General features: G+C 47.8%; 1 protein-coding gene across 4 annotated transcripts in view; it reads right to left on the bottom strand.

Annotated features, from left to right (window-relative positions):
• The window catches only part of LOC134999232 (cyclic nucleotide-binding domain-containing protein 2-like), a 713550-nt gene that overhangs the window by 450616 nt on the left and 236663 nt on the right, over window positions 1–26271 (bottom strand). For all 4 annotated transcript variants that reach the window (XM_063951415.1, XM_063951414.1, XM_063951412.1 and 1 more), the window contains 2 exons: window positions 9171–9203; window positions 1740–1772 (listed from right to left, as the gene is read on the bottom strand). In XM_063951415.1, the coding sequence (XP_063807485.1) occupies window positions 1740–1772; window positions 9171–9203 (66 nt within the window). The remainder of the gene's footprint in view (window positions 1–1739; window positions 1773–9170; window positions 9204–26271) is intronic.

Below are 26271 nucleotides of genomic sequence, written 5' to 3'. Positions count from 1 at the left end.
GTGCACATGGTTTTGCCCAACTGCTAAAAAATTTCCTGCTGCGATCAACTTGGAATTACCCCCAGTAGTATGTATTACTCTATTAGTGGTGTAGCCCTGAGTATATAATAGATAATGATATAAAATATATATATGGTAAATACTTGTATAAAAATGTATGTATTAAAAATATGTTTGAATGGTTGTACACAATGGTGGGCAAAGCTGGCCTGTCTAACTGAGGGGGCACGAGAGTAAGGGACAGAAAGTTCTGGAGGTGGCCCGAGGACAAAAACTACCGTTGGGGGATGAGAGGTGCGTCACTAAGAGAGGAACCGGAGGAGAGAGGGGAAGCTGAGCGTGAGGGAGAGAAGCTCCAGGAGCAGCCGGACACACCGGACTTACCCGACGAGAGCTCTGAGGATAGAGCACCGATGGAATAGTTACGCCTACCTAAAGAAAGGACGGAGCGGTGAGAGAGGGAGATCCGGCGTGGCTGAAAAGGACCGTGAGAGCGGGAGTGCGGACCCCTCAACCCCCTTACCGTGAGACGGAGACCGGAAAGCGGAGAGCCGGGGGAGCGCTGCGGACAAGAGCGTTGAGCAGAGGAGGTAACAGAGGAAGGAGGCGCCAGGGGTGAAGCGCCGCCCCATCCCCACAAATGAGATAGCCTGATTGGGGCAACCGCATACCGGGGCCGCCCAGCCGGGGGAGAACTTGCAAAAAGAGCCACCTCATAACAGTGACACCTAGTTTAATCCCTTTGAGCTGCAGAAATCGTGAGTGATCTAGACCCTCATATTAGCCCAGAAAGCAGAGGAATTTCCCTATGCTAATATAGACAGCTGTAGTGGATCTTTCAGATATAGAGCCAGTACTGTCAGCCTCCAGATATTGATAAAAGGGAATTCCGGTTGGCAGAAACACTCGCCCATTTGGCTGTCCAGTGTAGCGAACACATAAAGGACACTGGAAGGCACTTCTCCAACAACAGAGTAGAGAGGGCTGATTCACCAAAAGCCACTGTACCGCATAAGAAATTTGGGTGCATAGCTAAGAAAGCCACCGGGCAGGAGAGTGATGCAAGTACATTACACCACATCTGTAGAAACTGTTTATAAACCTTTATGACCCCCGTACTCTGGCTATCAAGAGGTGCGCATACACGTAATAGTTGGCGGGAAAAGGAAAGGGAAGTGGAGACTCTCTCTTTGGACTCATGACTATATGACTGCAGAAAAGAGGCCAACCCTGCCTATGACTCTTTGCTACTGACCTCCAAAATGAGTTCCAGAGACTTATAACCTTGGGAAAACAAAGTAACATTGTACCGGAATTCAGCGCTCGGACTTATTATCAGACACAGAACGGTTGGGACAGGAGAAGGGACTTCTTACCACCCAACTGCCTAAGCTAAAGGGCGCTAGGAGTTATAAATACTGTCATAGACTGTAGTTGTGGAAGTCACTTCAAGGGGACTTTGACAGTGCACTGAACTACACCACGATATATTTGCAAATATATAATGCAACTAGGTGTAAGTACACTATCCGGGTGTTTACGGTAACAATTCCTGAGCTCACTCAATTTTTCATGGTACCAAGGTATATTTTTTTTGTAAAGTGCATGCATTAGCTCAGTGTAACCCAAAGTCAGTATACAGTAAATATATATTAATATATTTAGCATAATTAGTAGATATAAATAAATCACTTTCCTTTGAATAAAGTTCATTATTATATTCATGGTGGAATACTTACCGGAGGAATATGTACACAGTGGCGTGATTCAACCTAGAAAAGAAAACAGAACAGGTAATGTTATATCGATAGATATATGGTCATTTGCATACAGGTAAATCTCATATACAGAATAGACCCCATTGTTTGACAATGGGGTGAAACCTTCGGTCCAGTATACTTAACTAATTGTACACCAGGGCTTTCCCAAGCTAGCCATGTAAGTATTTAAAGCTTGGGTGGAGGCACTAATATATTCTCATAGGAGACCACCTCTTCTCTAGTAACCATAAATCGGGGACAGGGTTACATTTTGGAGGCACTGCTGAGATTCCAACATACTTTCGTCTCCTGTTTACCGACCTAAAGTAGTGTAGCGATGGAGATTATCACCGACAAGGACATCACCCGTTGGTGTCAATAGAAAGGGGTGGATACTCGATACAGCTTCGGTTTAGTTGGGAATCTGTCCTCAGTTACAGAAGAATGTGTTTTACTAGCTGTGACTAAGTTATATGGAGTGAATCAGCCTTGTATTGTGGACACCTGGAAAGGACAGTATGGAGACGTCTTTGCCAGGCTGATACAAAATGGCGATCCATTGGATAGAACACTACTCCCTAGTATGATCATTTTGGAACACGGAACGGGAAGGAAGATACAGATATTATGTCCTGAAGGGCAGATATCGGATGGTAGGGAAACTACCTTGAGGAACGCCACGGGATCCGGTGAACCCCCTGCCGAATCACCATTCCCGCAGTCACAGCCCACTAAGATTAACTCATCGGACTCTTCAGATCCGGCTGCGAAACAGAGGGCTGGTATCGAGCCTCAAGTGGAATCAGTAGTGAATAAAGTGGTTAGTCACCTTGAAAGGTGGCATTTTGAAGGGGGATATCGTAGATTGAGGATATTCTCCGGAATCATCCCCATACCGGCAGGGGAGGAAAGTTATGATACGTGGAGGGAAACTGCAATCCAGCACTCGGAGGAGTGGCAATGCCCAGACCATATTAGAAAGCAGAGAGTAGTGGAAAGTCTTCGGGGACCTGCCATGGGAGTTATACAAGCTACTCAAAGGAGCAATCCGCAAGCGACATTGAGAGAATATATAGAGGCTTTGGATTTTTTGTTTGGAACTTTGGAGGATGTAGGAGATTTGATGGCTAGGTTGAATAATACTTATCAGGATCATGTAGAGACTTTGACAAATTATATCTATCGATTAGATCGGTTGATATATAAGATTGTAGATAAAGGAGGCTTCTCCAAGGATATTGTGGATGAAAGAAGGTTACGGCAGGTAATTAAAGGAGCTCTTACAAATCACCCGGTAGCTCAGAAGATACGCTGTACACTGACTATAGACCGGCCACCTACACTGAACCAACTGGTCAAAGAGGTCAAATTGGAAGAGGTTCAGATTGAGAACAGAGAAAAATCTATAAAGAAGGTTAAAGTAGTACTACCTACAGTGGAAACCCCTCCTATGGATGAGAGATTACTCAAAATGATAGAAGAGCAAAATAAGAAGATTGAACAGCTTATTGCCCTTCAAGCGAGTCAACATAGCGGCCCCAATAGGCCGGCCGGAATAGGAAGGGGTGTTAACAGAAGAAGAGACTTCCGGAATGCTTATGAGTGTTATAGCTGTGGGCAAATAGGACATCGGTCATTTGAATGTCCCATGACAGAGTCGGAGAGAAGGGAAAGTAATACCACAGACCGGAGACGGACATCATCAGGGGGAAACTCCAACGGGAGCTCTGTGAACCCCTCACAGACTCCCCAATAATCCATGTCAGAGCTATGGGGAGTGCCCAGTGGTCTCACACTGTCCCAGATAGTTTAATGGGCCATGCTCCCATAACAAAAGCTATGATCAACGGGCACGAATGTACAGTTTTAATGGATAGTGGATCACAAGTGTCCATAGTATTTGAATCATGGTACCACCGGCATCTCTCGGATATCCCCATTCAACCCCTTAGTGGATTGACTATCTGGGGATTGAGTGAGCAACGGTATCCCTATCTAGGATACATTGTAACGCAAATCACTTATGAACCTGGATTGGGTATAACCAATAACACCGTCCCTCTGGTAGCTTTAATCTGTCCCGATTCTCCAGGGGATAATGGAAAACTGCCCGTCATTGTAGGTACCAATACCAATATGTATCAAAATTGAATCCGATGGTGTGAACAACAGGAGAGTGAAACCCTTGAAAGTTCCAGACGGGATTGTAAGTGTTATAATGTAAAAGGGTCGATCGGGGATGGAGGCGGAGAGTTACCTCTTGTAGAAAAAACGAATGTATCCAAATTCAATTTAGAATATTGCTTTATCGGGAGTGATATAGATGAGGCCAGCAAGCAACAACTGTTGGAACAATTACGTGACAGGGAGTCGGCATTCTCCATGAGCGAATGGGATCTAGGAACAGCAACCGGGGTAGAACATCATATTAAGTTGAAGGATGAAACGCCTTTCCGAGAAAGATCAAGGCGCTTGGCTCCAGCAGATTTTGAAGACATTCGAAGGCATTTGCGGGGGTTACTTGAAAATAACGTGATCGCCGATTCAGAGAGTCAATATGCTTCTCCCATAGTAGTCGCACGGAAAAAAAATGGCGAAATCCGACTTTGTATCGACTATCGCACTTTTAACAATCGCACTATCCCTGACCAATATACGGTACCTAAGGTAGATGAAGCATTGGACTGCCTTCAAGGCAGTCAATGGTTCTCTGTATTAGATCTAAGGTGCGGGTATTACCAAATACCCATGAGTGCAGCTGATAGGTCGAAAACGGCGTTCATCTGTCCGATAGGGTTCTTTGAATTCTAAAAGATGCCGCAAGGGATCACGGGTGCACCAGCAACATTCCAAAGAACTATGGAAAAGACCGTTGGGGATATGTGCTACCGGGAAGTGCTAGTTTACCTGGACGACATCATCGTGTTTGGGAGAACTCTGGAGGAGCACAACCAGCGGTTGATCAAAGTACTGGATCGTCTGATAGCCCGAGGGTTGAAGCTGTCTATGGAAAAGTGTCAGCTATGTCGATCGTCAGTGAAATATCTTGGGCATATTGTCAGCCGAAAAGGGATGGCCACTGATCCTGCTAAGGTGGAAACTGTAATGAATTGGCCACGACCTCAAAACCTCCGAGATCTACAATCCTTTTTGGGGTTTTGTGGATATTACAGGAAATTCATACATCAATACTCCAGAATAGCCCGTCCTCTGACGGAGTTAACTAGAGGTTATCCCCCGACAAAGCAGGTCTCCCATATCAATAAGCAACAAGATCAAGATTATTTAAAACCCAAAGAGTCTTTTGGAGTAAGATGGGATCAAAAGTGTGAAGATGCCTTCAATCAACTGAAAGAGAGTCTAGTTAACTCCCCAGTGCTGGCCTATGCTGATCCAGAACTTCCATATGAGGTTCATATTGATGCGTCTTTTGAGGGACTTGGGGGAGTGCTGTATCAGCTACATGAACATCAATTAAGACCTATTGCTTACGTAAGTCGTGGATTGTCTCCTAGTGAAAAAAAGTATCCAGTCCATAAATTAGAGTTCCTTGCCCTTAAGTGGGCGGTCACCGAAAAATTCCATGATTATTTATATGGGGTGGAATTCTTAATACAGACTGATAATAATCCGCTCACTTACATTCAGTCCACAGCCAAACTGGATGCAACCGGTCATTGGTGGTTGGCGGCGTTGACCAACTATAATTTTACTATAAAATATAGACCCGGAATAACCAACCAAGATGCGGACGCCCTCTCCAGAATACCCCAACAGGAAATTCACGGGGACGTAAACTAATGGATTGAAGTCCCCGCTGCTGCGGTACAAGGGCTATGCCATCAGATCGTTATCATGAAACACTCCCAAGTGGCTGCTGTCCACGTGGTGGGAGCTTCTGAGAAGGCTATACCATCCCTGTATCAAAAATTAAATCGGTCTCATATGGATGGATTGACAGTCATTCCGACAGATAAATTGGCTCAAGAACAGAGAAATGATCCCGATATTTGGCCCATCATACAACTGTTAGAAAAGGTTCCATCCCATATGAATAGGAAACTGATGTCGGCTAAGTCCCATGTACTGTTACACCAGTTGAAGAAGCTAAGTATCAGAGATGGCGGTGTGGTTTACCGTCGCAGCCTCAGGAAAGATGGGCGAGAAAAATGGCAGATAGTATTACCTAATAGATATAAACTGTTGGTAATGAAGGAGTTGCATGACAATCATGGCCATTTTGGATATGAAAAAACTCAAAGCTTGATTTCTGAACGTGTCTTTTGGCCATTTATAAACCAGGATATTTAACATTTTTGTAAGACTTGTGGAAATTGCGTGCATCGTAAAACTTTACCCGTTAAGACCGCCCCTTTGGTCAATATACAGAGTTCAGGACCTCTGGATCTAGTTTGTATTGACTTCGTATCATTGGAAGGACCTGTAGGTCAGGAAGGGAACATCCTTATAGTTACGGATCACTTTACAAGATACGCTCAAGCTTATGTTACCACAAATCAGAAGGCCATCACTGTTGCTCGAACCCTGTGGGAAAAATTCTTTCAACATTATGGGCTGCCGGCTCGATTACATTCTGATCAGGGATGAGATTTCGAGAGTCGCCTCATACGAGAGTTATGTCGTTGCTGCGGAATAAAGAAATCGCGAACGACTCCGTACCACCCGCAGGGCGACCCACAGCCTGAGCGGTTCAACCGCACACTCTTAAATATGTTAGGAACTTTAACTTCTGCAAGAAAGTGGTGGTGGAAACAACATCTGTCAACTTTAGTTCATGCATATAATTGTACACAGAGTGATGCCACCGGATATACACCATATTTTCTGATGTTCGGACGAGAGGCGAGGCTGCCAATAGATGTCTGTTTAGGGACACAGATTAATTTTCCCAGTCCAATTTCTCAGACTAAGTATGTGGAACAATTGCGGCATCAGTTAAGAGAGGCTTATCAACTAGCTTGAAAAACATCTAGCCATCTTGAAAAGAAAAATTAGCTAAGCTATGATAAACATGTGAAAGAACAATGTTTGTTCACAGGAGACCGGGTATTGATTAGATTACTAGGAACATACAGGCGAAAGAAATTATCCAACCGATGGCGCTCAACTCCCTATATTATAGAAAAACAGCTAGGGGACTTTCCTGTATACCAGCTGGTACCCGAGGATGGAAATGGACCTACAGTGACTTACCATCGTCAGCACTTACTACCTATTGCACTAGATATGCGATGGGAAGATGAGGGGGCTGTACTACCTAACCAGTCACCCGTATTTAAGCCCACTAACTTTAATACCACACCGCTGAGCCCGAGTAAAGAAGAGGGAAATGAGAAGGAGGAAGAGTACTATCAAGGATGCTATTATCGGGACTCTCAAGGCTCAAGAGAAGGAAGTGTGCAGGAAAACTTTGATGATGTGGAGAGATCTTCGGAGCCTTTGCAGGAGTGGGGAAATAGATAGGAGAGCGAGAGATGAAGGAATGGAATGGGATAAAAAAAATAATGATATCGAAGTGGAAAGTAATCAAACAAAAAGTAGGGGAACTGATTTAGATCTAAATTTAATACCGGCCCTAAGACCACAACGGTCTAGGAAACCTCCTAAGGTACTTACCTACGATCGATTGGGAACTCCCACGGAGGTACCATTGTTGGTAAAACCCCTCCGAATTCTGCCATGGCCTTACTTTGACTCAGTTACCTCTTTGTCAAGTGGTGGAGAGTTCTCAGAACATCCTTCTTCCTATTTCAATAAGGGCACTAATAGAAATGATTATACTTGGATGTGGTGATTGTGATTTGAGTCAATCCATAATCACCAGGGGGAGAATGTAGCCCTGAGTATATAATAGATAATGATATAAAATATATATATGGTAAATACTTGTATAAAAATGTATGTATTAAAAATATGTTTGAATGGTTGTACACAATGGTGGGCAAAGCTAGCCTGTCTAACTGAGGGGGCACGAGAGTGAGGGACAGAAAGTTCTGGAGGTGGCCCGAGGACAAAAACTACCGTTGGGGGATGAGAGGTGCGTCACTAAGAGAGGAACCGGAGGAGAGAGGGGAAGCTGAGCGTGAGGGAGAGAAGCTCCAGGAGCAGCCGGACACACCGGACTTACCCGACGAGAGCTCTGAGGATAGAGCACCGATGGAATAGATACGCCTAGCTAAAGAAAGGACGGAGCGGACCGGGTGAGAGAGGGAGATCCAGCGGGGCTGAAAAGGACCGTGAGAGCGGGAGTGCGGACCCCTCAACCCCCTTACCGTGAGACGGAGACCGGAAAGCGGAGAGCCAGGGGAGCGCTGCGGACAAGAGCAGTGAGCAGAGGAGGTAACAGAGGAAGGAGGCGCCAGGGGTGAAGCGCCGCCCCATCCCCACAAATGAGATAGCCTGATTGGGGCAACCGCATACCGGGGCCGCCCAGCCGGGGGAGAACTTGCAAATAGAGCCACCCCATAACAGTGACACCTAGTTTAATCCCTTTGAGCTGCAGAATTCGTGAGTGATCTAGACCCTCATATTAGCCCAAAAAGCAGAGGAATTTCCCTATGCTAATATAGACAGCTGTAGTGGATCTTTCAGATATAGAGCCAGTACTGTCAGCCTCCAGATATTGACTAAAAGGGAATTCCGGTTGGCAGAAACACTCGCCCATTTGGCTGTCCAGTGTAGCGAACACATAAAGGACACTGGAAGGCACTTCTCCAACAACAGAGTAGAGAGGGCTGATTCACCAAAAGCCACTGTACTGCATAAGAAATTTGGGTGCATAGCTAAGAAAGCCACCGGGCAGGAGAGTGATAAAAGTACATTACACCACATCTGTAGAAACTGTTTATAAACCTTTATGACCCCCGTACTCTGGCTATCAAGAGGTGCGCATACACGTAATAGTTGGCGGGGAAAGGAAAGGGAAGTGGAGACTCTCTCTTTGGACTCATGACTATATGACTGCAGAAAAGAGGCCAACCCTGCCTATGACTCTTTGCTACTGACCTCCAAAATGAGTTCCAGAGACTTATAGCCTTGGGAAAACAAAGTAACATTGTACCGGAATTCAGTGCTCGGACTTATTATCAGACACAGAATGGTTGGGACAGGAGAAGGGACTTCTTACCACCCAACTGCCTAAGCTAAAGGGCGCTAGGAGTTATAAATACTGTCATAGACTGTAGTTGTGGAAGTCACTTCAAGGGGACTTTGACAGTGCACTGAACTACCAAGGTATATTTTTTTTGTAAAGTGCATGCATTAGCTCAGTGTAACCCAAAGTCAGTATACAGTAAATATATATTAATATATTTAGCATAATTAGTAGATATAAATAAATTACTTTCCTTTGAGTAAAGTTCATTATTATATTCATGGTGGAATACTTACCGGAGGAATATGTACACAGTGGCGTGATTCAACCTAGAAAAGAAAACAGAACAGGTAATGTTATATCGATAGATATATGGTCATTTGCATACAGGTAAATCTCATATACAGAATAGTCCCCATTGTTTGACAACGGGGGGTGAAACCTTCGGTCCAGTATACTTAACTAATTGTACACCAGGGCTTTCCCAAGCTAGCCATATAAGTATTTAAAGCTTGGGTGGAGGCACTAATATATTCTCATAGGAGACCACCTATTCTCAAGTAACCATAAATCGGGGACAGGGTTACAGTGGCATAACAGCAAACCAGTTTTCCGTCACTTTCCCAGATGGAACAAACAGGGAAAAGGAGATGAAGTCCGGAAGTTCAGCACCTATGTCAGAATCCTTGGCTGCCCGCTTGTCACCTGGAGTCCAAAAAAGTCTAGTCCCGCTTAACGCATTTCAGACCGCTAGGGTCCTTCATCAGAAGCATGCAGGACTGTACACAAATGTCTCTATTTAAACCCTCACCAAAAGAGGACACAGCTGTGGAGAATTACCTCTAGATTGGTTTCCGCATCCTACTGCGCATGTGCGGCTTAATCGGAAGCCGCTTGCGTTCCAGATGACGAGGATACCGGAAGTTGTATCACTTCATTGTTTCATCCGCAAATATCCTCCACCCGTCAAACGATCATAATAAAAGGATTCCGGAGAACAGAATAATGCAGTCCTCATGTGGAGATGTGTCCTTTTCTACAGGACACATTCCAGCTGCGGCAGGCATGGAATCTGTGTCCCCTGCGGGACAACCTGTCTGACAGCGCTGGGACAGTGTGTCTGTCCCCAGCGCCTGTCAGTGAGCAACGGCGGCGGGTGTCTGGTGCAGGGATTAGACTTTTCCCTGCACCAGACTTACAACAGCGGCGAGATTTGAAATCCGGCGCCGTCCGCAAGCCAATCACGGCTCGCGGGGTGCCGGCCAATCATAGAGGGGCGCGGCGAGCCAATATGCGCTCGCCGCGTCATAGTCCCCGCCCCCGGCGTCTGACATCAGACGCTGGGTGGGAGCCGAAGAAAAGAAACGCGCGGAAGAGCGCAGAAGAAGATGCCGGGCGGGAGCCGACGAAGGAGGCCGCGCTGAAGAGCGGCGACTAGCCGGACCAGGAGAAGCAGCGCGTCGGAAGAAGAGGACGGCAGACGCGGAAGGAAGAGCTCCGGTGGCCACTGAAGAGGCCAGAAGATGTCGGGCTCCTGAAAGATGTCCAGCGGCGGCTGGACGCGGAGGAGCGGAGGCGACGCTGCTGGCCAGGACGGGTCAGTGGCAGAAGAGGGCGCCGGAGACCCCCGGATCAGGTGAGGCCTCAGTGAGGCTACTCTCACCCCCTCCCCTTTTCCTCCCTAGACCATCAGGGACGGGCATTAGGCCCGGGGGCACAGTTCAGGCACTAGGCCTGTGGCGCAGATAAGAGTTTGGGGGTCACCATTTGATTTGGTAATTTGGGCGTTAGGCCCAAGCCACCTAAACAGCGCAGTAGGCGGGCAGTAGGCCCGAGGGGCAAAATCAGGCAATAGGCCTGGGGGACATTAGAAGGCATTAGGCCCTAGTTTAGTTGGCGGCAGTTAGGGATATAAGGTGACCCTGGGCACTAGGCCCAGGTAACCCAACGGGTGACAAGTTAGGCGGGCGCTAGGCCCGTGGGGGATGTCAGGTCTCTGGCCTGTGCGCAAATAGGGGGCATTAGGCCCAGTTAATAAGTGGCCCTCCCCAAAGGTGGATAAAGGTGGCACTTGGCACTAGGCCCAGTCCACCCCAAGGTGTTTAGGCAGGCAGGCCCGCTCGGCCTGAGCCCCTGGAAAGACAGTGTACGGGAAGTGGGTGAGCTGTGCGGCCCCCATTACCTGGTGTTCTGATTCAGGTACTTAAAGGGACAGCACAGTGGTAGTTGCTTGCACTGTGATTGTGATTGGATATGTGTGTTACCGTGCAGGGCAAAGTGTAAGTTTGTTAAGTCTGTGTTTAGCTTTGTTGCACCACACCCACAGTGCTAGTTCGAGGGCTCTGCCGTTGTAGTTAGTATAGGGGTGTGACACTAGGTTAGAGTTCGGCCCTGCACAGCTGTTTGTTTGTTTGCCTCCTTACAGGGACCTGTAAGAAGAGAAGACGTTCGCAGTGCGGAACTGACGGTGAGTAGCATCTGTGTACGTTTGTCCCTTTGTCTGTCCCCGAGCGCCGGAATAGGGGTTTGCTCACGGTCGTGAGAACCCCTTCATCCCACTACGCGTGCGAGTGTGTGAAATCTGGGTGGCTGAGGCTTTGTGCCTGTGATGACCTTTCACCCAACCAGTGAAGGTCGCCGTCACCCCTGGGGTATCCCCTTTTCCGGTGGAAGAAGGGTTGATACCCCCCATTAAGGTAGACTATTTTCTCCTCAGCTCGTTCGTCCGTCAGCTCCGAGAGGGAATTGCCATGTCCGGATCCGACTGAAGATTTCCAGGTCCGTTGAAGGTTCCGGTACCTGAAGGTGAGAGAGTGCGGTGCCTGGTGAGTAGCGAAACTACACCTGCATGGCAGCAGGCTCCACACCGCACCGCCACCCTCCCTGGGGCAGACCTCCTGAAGATGGTGCAGCGGTCGGTCCAGCGTGGAAAGGAAGAGCGCCGGGAGAAGGGGCGCAAGACGGCCGCTGTGACGCCCTGCAAGAAATGTCGGCAAACGGGGTACTTTGCCGACGAATGTACTTGGCGAGAGACATCCCCAAAGAAGGTGGTCCGGGAAGCGGACCGAAGATGTCAGAAGGGCCAAGCGAAGAAAAAGTCCTGGTGTTTGCTCTGCGGAGACTACGGGCATGAGCATAACAGTTGTCCCTGGGATGAAGAGTGGAGCCAAGACGAGGTTGATTTCCAGTATGAAAGCTGTGGAGATCCCCGACATCGGCTCCTGGAGTGTCCATGGACGGAGGACAGGACAGACTATGAAGCCACGGTGAAGCAGCTGACGGAGTCTCGTCAGCAACTTCGGAACCGGGTGGCTGTAGAGCCCGTGTGTGCGCTCTGCAAGGCTAGGGGACATGAGCTTCCCGATTGTCCATGGAATGAAGACCGGATGATTGCGGATGGTCGTGCCCAGCTCTGTCCCAAGTAAGCGACCCCAGTAAGGAAGAATCCTTTCCCGCATAAGGCGGAGGTGGACGACTGGGAGGTGAAGAGACCACGCTGCGAGGAAAAGCATGAAGACCCAGTGACGGGGACGTCCGGAATCTCCCCGCGTTGGAACTGTCCAGGACGTGTGGAACAGGTGTGTACTGGGTACCTAGAGATGCCAGCGGAAGAGGAGTACGCTGAGGAATTAGAGATGCCAGCGGAAGAGGAGTACGCTGAGTAATTAGAGATGCCAGCGGAAGTGAAGGAGTACGCTGAGGAAGTAGAGATGCCAGCGGAAGCGAAGGAGTACGCTGAGGAATTAGAGATACCAGCGGAAGGGACTAAGTACGCTGAGGAGGAAAACAATCCCATAGTCAAGGTATCGGTGGAGGAGGACTCAGACTAGGGGGAGATGTCCGCCGACGAATCCCTCCAAGAGCAGATGGAGGACGACTCGGGCATCGGGAGTGCCGATGAGTGTGACTGGCAGGATCGGGTGGAGTCGTGCTCCCAGTTGATTGCCCTCCGTGAAGATGAGGAGATAGTCCTGGAGCAAGAATACCTGCCGGGAGTGCCGAGTTGGACGGACATACGGGGAGAGGATCGTGATGCCGTGGGAGGACCCGTTCCAGAGGAAGACATGGGACCTTTGGAGATGCCCCACGAGGAAATGCGACAGATGGTGGTTGTTGCCCGGGAGGAAACGGATGCCCCGGAGGATTCCGCTGTTGGGTGGTGGTCGGTACCACACCCTGAAGACAGGGACGATGCCCCAGACGATATGGAAGGCCAAGAGTGGGTGACTGTTGTCCACGTGGAGGAAGAGTCCCCTTGGGGGTCCACGTCGAGCGACCGTGAGGAGATGCCACTTCCCCAGAGGATCCACCGATGGAGGTCAGGAGGAACGAAGAGGAGGAATCCGGAACCGGTGGAGGAAGGATGTGGGGCCACAGTCTGTCCGGGCTGGGCCCTCGAACACAACCTCGCCGGAGGGACCTCGGAATTCCCTGACCCGCGGACAATGGACGTCGTGGAGACCTTTGTAGGGACTACAAAGGAAAAAGGGGGGGTAAATGTGGAGATGTGTTCTGTTTTACAGGACACATTCCAGCTGCGGCAGGCAGGGAATCTGTATCCCCTGCGGGACAACCTGTCTGACAGCGCTGGGACAGTGTGTCTATCCCCAGCGCCTGTCAGTGAGCAACGGCGGCGGGTGTCCGGTGCAGGGATTAGACTTTTCCCTGCACCAGACTTACAACAGCGGCGAGATTTGAAATCCGGCGCCGTCCACGAGTCAATCACAGCTCGCGGGGCACCAGGCAATCATAGAGGGGTGCGGTGAGCCAATCGTCGCTCGCCGCGTCATAGGCCCCGCCCCCGGCGTCTGACATCAGACGCCGGGAGGGAGCCGAAGAAAAGAAGCGCGCGGAAGAGTGCAGAAGAAGACGCCGGGCTGGAGCCGACGAAGGAGGCCGCGCTGAACAGCAGCGAAGAGCCGGACCAGGAGAAGCAGCGCGTCGGAAGAAGAGGACGGCAGACGCGGGAGGAAGAGCTCTGGTGGCCGCTGAAGAGGCCAGAAGACGTCGGGCTCCTGAAAGAAGATGGCCAGGACGGGTCAGCGGCAGAAGAGGGCGCCGGAGACCCCCGGATCAGGTGAAGCCTCAGTGAGGCTACTCTCACCCCCTCCCCTTTTCCTCCCTATACCATCAGGGACGGGCATTAGGCCCGGGGGCACACTTCAGGCACTAGGCCTGTGGTGCAGATAAGAGTTTGGGGGTCACCATTTGATTTGGTGGTTTGGGCGTTAGGCCCAAGCCACCTAAACAGCGCAGTAGGCCCGAGGGGCAAAATCAGGCAATAGGCCTGGGGGACATCAGAGGGCATTAGGCCCTAGTTTAGTTGGTGGCAGTTAGGGATATAAGGTGACCCTGGGCACTATGCCCAAGTCACCCAACGGGTGACAAGTTAGGCGGGCGCTAGGCCCGTGGGTGATGTCAGGTCTCTGGCCTGTGCGCAAATAGGGGTCACTAGGCCCAGTTAATAAGTGGCCCTCCCCAAAGGTGGATAAAGGTGGCACTGGGCACTGGGCCCAGTCCACCCCAAGGTGTTTAGGCAGGCAGGCCCGCTCGGCCTGAGCCCCTGGAAAGACAGTGTACGGGAAGTGGGTGAGCTGTGCGGCCCCCATTACCTGGTGTTCTGATTCAGGTACTTAAAGGGACAGCACCGTAGTAGTTGCTTGCACTGTGATTGTGATTGGATATGTGTGTTACCGTGCAGGGCAAAGTGTAAGTTTGTTAAGTCTGTGTTTAGTTTTGTTGCACCACACCCACAGTGCTAGTTCGAGGGCTCTGCCGTTGTAGCTAGTATAGGGGTGTGACACTAGGTTAGAGTTCGGCCCTGCACAGCTGTTTGTTTGTTTGTTTGTTTGCCTCCTTACAGGGACCTTTAAGAGGAGAAGACGTTCGCAATGCGGAACTGACGGTGAGTAGCATCTGTGTACGTTTGTCCCTTTGTCTGTCCCCGAGCGCCGGAATAGGGGTTTGCTCACGGACGTGAGAACCCCTTCATCACACTACGCGCGAGAGTGCGAGTGTGTGAAATCTGGGTGGCTGAGGCTTTGTGCCTGTGATGACCTTTCACCCAACCGGTGAAGGTCGCCGTCACCCCTGGGGTATCCCCTTTTCCGGTGGAAGAAGGGTTGATACCCCCCTTAAGGTAGACAATTTTCTCCTCAGCTCGTTCGTCCGTCAGCTTCGAGAGGGAATCGCCGTGTCCGGATCCGACTGAAGATTTCCAGGTCCGTTGAAGGTTCCGGTACCTGAAGGTGAGAGAGTGCGGCACCTGGTGAGTAGCAAAACTACACCTGCACGGCAGCAGGCTCCACACCGCACCGACACCCTCCTACATTATTTACAATAAATAGATCCAGAGATAAGTTTTAAAGCCCATCGTGATACATAGAATAAAAGAAAAAACTATATATATATATATATATATATATATATATATATATATAGGGGGTAATTCTGAGTTGATCGCAGCAGGAACTTTGTTAGCAGTTGGGCAAAACCATGTGCACTGCAGGTGGGGCAGATATAACATGTGCAGAGAGAGTTAGATTTGGGTGGGTTATTTTGTTTCTGTGCAGGGTAAATACTGGCTGCTTTATTTTTACACTGCAATTTAGATTGCAGATTGAACACACCACACCCAAATCTAACTCTCTCTGCACATGTTATATCTGCCTCCCCTGCAGTGCACATGGTTTTGCCCAACTGCTAACAGAATTCCTGCTGCGATCAACTCAGAATTACCCCTATATATAAATATATATATATATATATATATATATATATATATATATATACATATGCAGTCAGGTGCAGTTATTAAAATAAATAACAACTTAGCTTCAATATTTCCAGACTGATGATATTTAGAAGCCGAACATGTAAAGAGAAAATAACATCGACATAGTGTGTACTGTTTTAAAACACAATGATTTTTACAGTGGTTCTAAGAATTAGGAATGTGGCTTATTCCAAAATATTAAATAGAACTGATGATACTAAAAAATATATATATATATATATATATAGAAGATGAAAGCTATAAAAGATGGTGTTTTTACAACAGCTTAAAAGCTAGGAATGTGGCTCATTCCAATCAATGTTTAAGCAAATGTGATAATATAAACAACAATTTAATAGGCACAGTCCTGCCACACTTAGAGGTAGCAAACGTACAAGATAATTAAAACAAATAGGCAGTTCATCTGTCCATAAATGCAGGTAGCACACGTACAGGATTGAATAATAAAAACAGCTTATCTGTCCGCATATGGGGAGTCCAAAGGGGTAAATAGCAGCTCCCTGTTCCAACGCGTTTCGTCCTATTATGTGGACTTCATCAAGGCTGAGGCCCTGGCCTATGTTCAAGACTAGCGGTTCAGCTTTACCTGAGGATGGAAGCACTCATCCTCCTGCTAGAAAACTTAAAAGAGTTCGTGAGTTCTTCTAAAACTGTGCGTTCTTCTAAATCACAAATCCCCAAGGAGAGTCCAATTGTGTCGGTTGCGATGCCTGACCTTCCCAACACTGGACGGGAAGAGCTTGCGCCTTCCACCATTTGCACGTCCCCTGCAAGTGCTGGAAGGAGCACCCGCAGTCCAGTTCCTGACAGTCAAATTGAAGATGTCACTGTTGAAGTACACCAGGATGAGGATATGGGTGTTGCTGGCGCTGGGGAGGAAATTGACAAGGAGGATTCTGATGGTGAGGTGGTTTGTTTAAGTCAGGCACCCGGGGAGACACCTGTTGTCCGTGGGACGAATATGGCCATTGACATGCCTGGTCAAAATACAAAAAAAATCACCTCTTCGGTGTGGAATTATTTCAACAGAAATGCGGACAACTGGTGCCAAGCCGTGTGTTGCCTTTGCCAAGCTGTAATAAGTAGGGGTAAGGATGTTAACCACCTAGGAACATCCTCCCTTATACGTCACCTGGAACGCATTCAGCAGAAGTCAGTGACAAGTTCAAAAACTTTGGATGACAGCGGAAGCAGTCCACTGACCACTAAATCCCTTCCTCTTGTAACAAAGCTCCTGCAAACCACACCACCAACTCCCTCAGTGTCAATTTCCTCCTTACACAGGAAAGCCAATAGTCCTGCAGGCCATGTCACTGTCAAGTCTGACGAGTCCTCTCCTGCCTGGGATTCCTCCGATGCATCCTTGAGTGTAACGCCTACTGCTGCTGGCGCTGCTGTTGTTGCTGCTGGGAGTCGATCATCATCCCAGAGGGGAAGTCGGAAGACCACTTGTACTACTTCCAGTAAGCAATTGACTGTCCAACAGGCCTTTGCGAGGAAGATGAAATATCACAGCAGTCATCCTGCTGCAAAGTGGATAACTCCGGCCTTGGCAGCCTGGATGGTGAGAAACGTGTTTCCAGTATCCACCGTTAATTCACAGGGAACTAGAGACTTGATTGAGGTACTGTGCCCCCGGTACCAAATACCATCTAGGTTCCATTTCTCTAGGCAGGCGATACCGAAAATCTACACAGACGTCAGAAAAAGAGTCACCAGTGTCCTAAAAAATGCAGTTGTACCCAATGTCCACTTAAGGACTCAGGACTATATGACTGTGACAGCCTACTGGGTAGATATATTGCCTCCCACAGCAAGAACAGCAGCGGCGGCACCAGTAGCAGCATCTCGCAAACGCCAATTCGTTCCTAGGCAGGCTACGCTTTGTATCACCGATTTCCATAAGAGGCACACAGCTGACAACCTCTTACGGAAACTGAGGAACATCATCGCAGAATGGCTTACCCCAATTGGACTCTCCTGGGGATTTGTAACATCGGACAACGCCACCAATATTGTGCGTGCATTACATCTGGGCAAATTCCAGCACGTCCCATGTTTTGCACATACATTGTATTTGGTGGTGCAGAATTATTTAAAAAACGACAGGGGTGTGCAAGAGATGCTGTCGGTGGCCCGAAGAATTGCGGGCCACTTTCGGCATTCAGCCACCGCGTGCCGAAGACTGGAGCACCAGCAAACAGTCCTGAACCTGCCCTGACATCATCTGAAGCAAGAGGTGGTAACGAGGTGGAATTCAACCCTCTATATGCTTCAGAGGATGGAGGAGCAGCAAAAGGCCATTCAAGCCTATACATCTGTCTACGATGTAGGCAAAGGAGGGGGAATGCACCTGACTCAAGCGCAGTGGAGAATGATTTCAACGTTGTGCAAGGTTCTGCAACCCTTTGAACTTGCCACACGTGAAGTCAGTTCAGACACTGCCAGCTTGAGTCAGGTCATTCCCCTCATCAGGCTTTTGCAGAAGAAGCTGGAGACATTGAAGGAGGAGCTAAAACAGAGCGATTCCGTTAGGCATGTGGGACTTGTGGATGGAGCCCTTAATTCGCTTAACCAGGATTCATGGGTGGTCAATCTGTTGAAATCAGAGCACTACATTTTGGCCACCGTGCTCGATCCTAGATTTAAAACCTACGTTGTATCTCTCTTTCCGGCAGAAACAAGTCTGCAGAGGTTCAAAGACCTGCTGGTGAGAAAATTGTCAAGTCAAGCGGAACGTGACCCGTCAACAGCTCCTCCTTCACATTCTCCCGCAACTGGGGCTGCGAGGAAAAGGCTAAGAATTCCGAGCCCACCCGCTGGAGGTGATGCAGGGCAGTCTGGAGCGAGTGCTGACATCTGGTCCGGACTGAAGGACCTGCCAACGATTACTGACATGTCGTCTACTGTCACTGCATATGATTCTGTCACCATTGAAAGAATAGTGGAGGATTATATGAGTGACCGCATCCAAGTAGGCACGTCAGACAGTCCGTACGTATACTGGCAGGAAAAAGAGGCAATTTGGAGGCCCTTGCACAAACTGGCTTTATTTTACCTAAGTTGCCCCCCCTCCAGTGTGTACTCCGAAAGAGTGTTTAGTGCAGCCGCTCACCTTGTCAGCAATCGGCGTACAAGGTTACTTCCAGAAAATGTGGAGAAGATGATGTTCATCAAAATGAATTATAATCAATTCCTCCGTGGAGACATTCACCAGCAATTGCCTCCAGAAAGTACACAGGGACCTGAGATGGTGGATTCCAGTGGGGACGAATTAATAATCTGTGAGGAGGGGGATGTACACAGTGAAAGGGGTGAGGAATCGAACGATGAGGAGGAGGTGGACATCTTGCCTCTGTAGAGCCAGTTTGTGCAAGGAGAGATTGATTGCTTCTTCTTTGGTGGGGGCCCAAACCAACCAGTCATTTCAGTCACAGTCGTGTGGCAGACCCTGTCGCTGAAATGATGGGTTTGTTAAAGAGTGCATGTCCTGTTTATACAATATAAGGGTGGGTGGGAGGGCCCAAGAACAATTCCATCTTGCACCTCTTTTTTCTTTCATTTTTCTTTGCATCATGTGCTGTTTGGGGACTATTTTTTTGAAGTGCCATCCTGCCTGACACTGCAGTGCCACTCCTAGATGGGCCAGGTGTTTGTGTCGGCCACTTGTGTCGCTTAGCTTAGCCATCCAGCGACCTTGGTGCACCTCTTTTTTTCTTTGCATCATGTGCTGTTTGGGGACTATTTTTTAAATCTGCCATCCTGTCTGACACTGCAGTGCCACTCCTAGATGGGCCAGGTGTTTGTGTCGGCCACTTGGGTCACTTAGCTTAGCCATCCAGCGACCTTGGTGCACCTCTTTTTTTCTTTGCATCGTGTGCTGTTTGGGGACTATTTTTTAAATCTGCCATCCTGTCTGACACTGCAGTGCCACTCCTAGATGGGCCAGGTGTTTGTGTCGGCCACTTGGGTCGCTTAGCTTAGTCACACAGCTACCTCATTGCGCCTCTTTTTTTCTTTGCATCATGTGCTGTTTGGGGACTATTTTTTTGAAGTGCCATCCTGCCTGACACTGCAGTGCCACTCCTAGATGGGCCAGGTGTTTGTGTCGGCCACTTGTGTCGCTTAGCTCAGCCATCCAGCGACCTTGGTGCACCTCTTTTTTTCTTTGCATCATGTGCTGTTTGGGGACAATTTTTTAAATCTGCCATCCTGTCTGACACTGCAGTGCCACTCCTAGATGGGCCAGGTGTTTGTGTCGGCCACTTGGGTCGCTTAGCTTAGCCATCCAGCGACCTTGGTGCACCTCTTTTTTTCTTTGCATCATGTGCTGTTTGGGGACTATTTTTTAAATCTGCCATCATGTCTGACACTGCAGTGCCACTCCTAGATGGGCCAGGTGTTTGTGTCGGCCACTTGGGTCGCTTAGCTTAGTCATCCAACGACCTCGGTGCAAATTTTAGGACTAAAAATAATATCGTGAGGTGTGAGGTGTTCAGAATAGACTGAAAATTAGTGGAAATTATGGTTGTTGAGGTTAATAATACTATGGGATCAAAATGACTCCCAAATTCTATGATTTAAGCTGTTTTTGAGGGTTTTTTGTAAAAAAAAAAAACCCGAATCCAAAACACACCTGAATCCGACAAAAAATTTTCAGGGAGGTTTTGCCAAAACGCGTCCGAATCCAAAACACGGCCGCGGAACCGAATCCAAAACCAAAACACAAAACCCGAAAAATTTCCGGTGCACATCACTAATATATATATATATATATATATATAAACCATAAAAAATATTTTTAGCATACATCAAGGTGCAAAAGTGCATAATAAGAAGTATACAGAAATAAAGTGCGCATGTGCCACATACCCAATTCACATGAACTTGTTATATCAAAAAAACATTTTAGTTCAAAATCGCCATTAAGGCCTTTTGGAACAAGAGTTTTTAATTCAAAAATCCACCTCATTTTGGCCTGTGACAGACGCTTTTCTATATCTCTAGTTCGCCACTGAGGCAAAATCTGCTGTATTCCCCAAAAGTTTTTAATATAACATTCTTTACATTTGTGCACCTTCCGGTATCCTCGTCATCTGGAACTCAAATGGAACGCAAGCGGCTTACGGGTTCCGGTTAAGCCGCACATGCGCAGTAGGATGCGGAAGCCGTATAGATGTAATTCTCCGCAGCTGTGTCCTCTTTTGGTGAGGGTTTAAATAGAGACATTTGTGTACAGTCCTGCATGCTTCTGATGAAGGACCCTAGCGGTCTGAAATGCGTTAAGCGGGACTAGACTTTTTTGGACTCCAGGTGACAAGCGGGCAGCCAAGGATTCTGACATAGGGGCTGAACTTCCGGACTTCAGCTCCTTTTCCCTGTTTGTTCCACCTGGGAAGGTGACGGAAAACTGATTTGCTGTTATGCCACTAACGGAGTGATACATACTGTCTTATATGGGGGTCATTCCGAGTTGTTTGCTCGCTAGCTGCCTTTAGCAGCATTGCACACGCTAGGCCGCCGCCCTCTGGGAGTGTATCTTAGCTTAGCAGAATAGCGAACGAAAAAATTAGCAAAACTGCTACTAAATAATTCTTTGCAGTTTCTGAGTAGCTCCAGACCTACCCCTAGATTGCGATCAGCTCAGTCCGCTTAGTTCCTGGTTTGACGTCACAAACACACCCTGCGTTCGGCCAGCCACTCCCCCGTTTCTCCAGACACTCCCGCGTTTTTCCCTGACACGCCGGCGTTTTTTTGCAAACGCCGGGAAAACTCTGAGTTGCCGCTTAGAAACGCCCCTTTCGTGTCAATCATTTACCGAACAGCAGTGCGACTGAAAAGCGCCGCAGAAGCCACAGCAAAACTGCTAAGTTTTGTGTTAAATAACTAAGCGCATGCGCCCTGCGTGCCTTGCGCATGCGCAATCTGCAACAAATCGCAGCATAGCTAAAATCGTTAACGAGCGAACAACTCGGAATGGCCCCCTATATGTTTTATTTTGTAAGTGCATCTATGTAATAAAGAGTCTTATGTTTTTAAGAATGACTGCACTATACTGCTTTTTACCTCTCTAATCCCATATACACTGAGCAGTGTTTTATGGGAAAGGAGGATATTATTCCCAGAGATCCCCTTTTTGACTACATAAGTGGATATGGGAGGAAGATGCCCATCTGTAGCTGTCTTGCCTTGATGGATGATTAACACCCACTTTGAGGTTTTCTCCATTTTTATAAGTGTGATTCCATATCGTATTGTCAGATTAAAGGAGAACTACTGCACTATAACTTGCTCTTCTCTGATCCATAAAATTGAGTCTGTGGGTGCAGAGAAGCACTTTTCTCTTTTGTAGATATATCCCCTGGACATGGGAGACCAAATTGACAACATCCTTTTTGGCTAAAGAAATAGAAAGGGTGATTAATTTTACGGATACATGTTGCTTTTTCTTCTGTATATGCTATTTTGAGTGGTTCTGGATATCCTCTCATGCACGAATTGTAGCTGCACTAAATACGTTCATTGCGCAGATCTCGGAATTCTTTCTATATATTGTGTGCACTACACACGTATTACACTGCCACCTGCATGCACTACACACGTATTACACTGCCACCTGCATGCACTACACACGTATTACACTGCCACCTGCCTGTGCTACACACGTATTACACTGCCACCTGCATTCACTACACACGTATTACACTGCCACCTGCCTGCACTACATACATATTACACTGCCACCTGCATGCACTACACACGTATTACACTGCCACCTGCCTGCACTACACACATATTACACTGCCACCTGCATGCACTACACACGTATTACACTGCCACCTGCCTGCACAACACACATATTACACTGCCACCTGCATGCACTACACACGTATTACACTGCCACCTGCCTGCACTACACACGTATTACACTGCCACCTGCATTCACTACACACGTATTACACTGCCACCTGCCTGCGCTACACGTGTATTACACTGCTACCTGCCTGCGCTACGCACGTATTACACTGCCACCTGCCTGCGCTACAGACGTATTACACTGCCACCTGCCTGCGCTACACACGTATTACACTGCCACCTGCCTGCGCTACACATGTATTACACTGCCACCTGCCTGCGCTACACGCGTATTACACTGCCACCTGCCTGCGCTACGCACATATTACACTGCCACCTGCCTGCGCTACAGACGTATTACACAGCCACCTGCCTACACTACACACATATTACACTGCCACCTGCCTGTATTACACACGTATTACACTGCCACCTGCATGCACTACACATGAATTACACTGTCACTGCATGCATTTCACATACATTACACTGTCACCTGTTTGCACTACATACGTATTACACTGCCCCTGCATACACTACACACGTATTACACTGCCACCTGCCTGCATTATACTCGTATTACACTGCCCCTGCATACACTACACACGTATTACACTGCCCCTGCATACACTACACACATATTACACTGCCACCTACCTGCACTACACACGTATTACACTGCCACCTGCCTGCATTACACACGTATTACACTGCCACTGCATACACTACACACGTATTACACTGCCCCTGCATACACTACACACGTATTACACTGCCACCTGCCTGCATTACACACGTATTACACTGCCCCTGCATACACTACACACGTATTACACTGCCCCTGCATACACTACACACGTATTACACTGCCACCTGCCTGCATTACACTCGTATTACACTGCCCCTGCATACACTACACACGTATTACACTACTCCTGCATACACTACTCACGTATTATACTGCGCCTGCATAAACTACACACGTATTACATTTCCCCTGCATACACTACTCACGTATTATACTCCCCCCTGCATACACTACACACGTATTATACTCCCCCCCGCATACACTACGCACGTATTATACTCCCCCCTGCATACACTACACACGTATTACACTGCCCCTGCATACACTACTCACGTATTATACTCCCCCCCCTGCATGCACTATGCACGTATTACACTCAGTAGCGGATCTTGCCACGGGAAAGCAGGACTTTTGCCCTGGGCGCCGCCTTCCGGAGGGCACCGCACCATGGCAAGATCCGCTACTGTGCCCTCCGCTGTGTCTCCCGCTGGTCCCCCGCTGTGAAGGGAACTAGACACTACCCATCTAGTTTCCCTTCGTGGCGATGACCTTTGCTGTGCGGTGCGAGATGACGTCATCGCGCACCGCACAGCATTATGGGACTGATACAGACTCTAGGGGTCATATTTGACCTCTAGTGTCTATCTATACTGTGCTATGGGAGAGACATCATGACGTCTCTCCCATGTCAAAGTCAGAAAAATATCATGCTACACGTTGCCATATATTCACCTCATGCGCGTGCCTGCTGCACGTGCACATTCTCTCCCGTGCGTGCGGAAACTCGCAGCCGCGTGATGGCGCCTCGGCCATGCGCTCGAGCGCGTGGTATGTGCATTTACGGTAGAGTTTGTGTGCGTCTAGCGGGCGACTCAATCGTTAAATAATAACACCATATAGTATGTTTTATAGATAATGTTCCCCTTAATAATGACTGTAAGTTTGTTTAATGTAAATGGTCGCTGGACAGAGGAATTCCTCTTTGTATGGTACGAAGGGTCAGACAGGGTTTGAACAGCTGTGTCTGGTACCTAACTAAATAACATTTTATTAGAAACAATCCGGTGCTGGTTAGGTAAAGATTAATCGCTCCTGCGTATAGATATGGCCATTAGTATTTTCTGGACATTTACTATATTTGCGATTCATTACCCATGCGGCGGGAATCTTCAGATTCCCTCCCACCTGAGCAGTTTGATATAGTCACAGCCCACCTGTTCAAACTAACCTATGACCTTTTGTTATGATACGAGGAGACAGTCCTGTGTCCAATAAACAATGAGATTATAGGTCCCTTTGTAGTATACTGTACTCAGTGTATATAAGATCAGCAAGCCTGGGCAGCTCTCTCACTCTCCACAAACGGTTTTCATCTTGACTAACTCGGAGCTGGTACCAGAAAGCTGCGCAGCGATCATTCCCAGTGTGTGTAAGTAATTCTCTGCAAACCAACTTATTCTCTGTTTGTATTGGCCATTCCCTCTCTCTGTTATAGTATAGGATTGTGACGCTATTGTATATTTCTGTCTAGATATTCTGTTAGAATTATATGTTAGCTTGTAGTGTATGACTTGTAACTGTTTCCCCTTTTCAATATAACTAAAAGCTTGTTAGTAAAGGTGTTGGAACCTTAGCACGGTATCGTGTGTTCATTACATTGCAGTGGGTAATAGGAGCGTCTCGATCGCTCAAACAGCTTTAGTATTAACAAGGTTAAGCAGCGTTATATCGCTACAGTGTTTCAGTACAAGGTTTACAGTATAAGAGTATCCTTTCTGTGTGTTACATTCAAGGTTTACTGATTGTCATCTTGTGAGCGTCTGCGCCGCTCGTGATCTCCTCGTGGTCTCGAGCGTCCGCTACGCTGGTAGCGTAGCATTACGGTAGTCGCCCGCCTATAGCATGCTCGACACCACGCATTAAGCTGTGAGCAAGCGTGCCGCATGTGCGTATCGATCACGGCCGAGCGTATGCTACGCTAAGTGCGTACCCTTACGGTACCCCATACGCCAATTACGTACTGAGTCTCTTACCCATATAGTGAAGGTTATAAGGTAATCAAATCAGCATTATCAATTGAGGGCTCGTCCGTCCTCCACATATCCGCACTAACGAAAACAAACGTTATCTGTCAGCAAGGGCGGGAAGGCAGTATCCCTTCGTATTGGGATACAGTAGTGCTGGCTAGATAAGCGTCTGTTTCGCTACGTTGAAGGAGTGCTGGTGGAATCCGGAACCGGAGGTAAGAACAATACGCTAGTGTCTTTTAAAACTGTTTATTTCTGTTTCTTTTCATTTGTGTATTTTCACATATCACCTTCCTGGTTGCCATTTCACAATTGATAACGTGCTGAGAAAGATTTGTTGCTATTGGTAGTTAAAGAGTAAAAATAATACGTTAAGGAGTAATTTGTAATACACGCGCACGGCTTGCCTAAGATACAAGGAAGTTTGGTGTGGTGTTCAGTAGATGATTACAGTTAAAGATCATCTACATTGATATAAACGTGTTAAATTGTATTTCTGTGGATATACCTGGCTGGCGTACACGTGTCTCTAACAAAGGGCGGGACTAGTGTACGCGACGCAAGGGCCGACGCACGGAGTGTATATTATGCAACGGAGCGTCTGGGTACGCCCACATAATACAAATCACACGATAGTATTGTTTTAATTAGGCGATAAGGAGGCAATGCGGGATTAGCCTGCGATACTGAATGAAAGGGATTTCTGCGCAGAAACGAAAGTAAAGAGTACATGAGGTGAAAGAGTATGTATACATATATATAAGTTTCTAATTTTTGGGGTTGAACCAAAGGAAATCATAGAGTTCTCGTGAAGGTACATACGTGTAAGTGACTGCATGGTGGCTTGGGAGGCATCCCTTATTAAACATTTAAAAAAGAGCATTAGAGTATAGCGGACCAGGAGGTCTACT

This window comes from Pseudophryne corroboree, chromosome 2, assembly GCF_028390025.1.
Source record: "Pseudophryne corroboree isolate aPseCor3 chromosome 2, aPseCor3.hap2, whole genome shotgun sequence".
Lineage (NCBI taxonomy): Eukaryota > Metazoa > Chordata > Amphibia > Anura > Myobatrachidae > Pseudophryne > Pseudophryne corroboree.
This window is presented reverse-complemented; position numbering and strand designations above follow the sequence as displayed.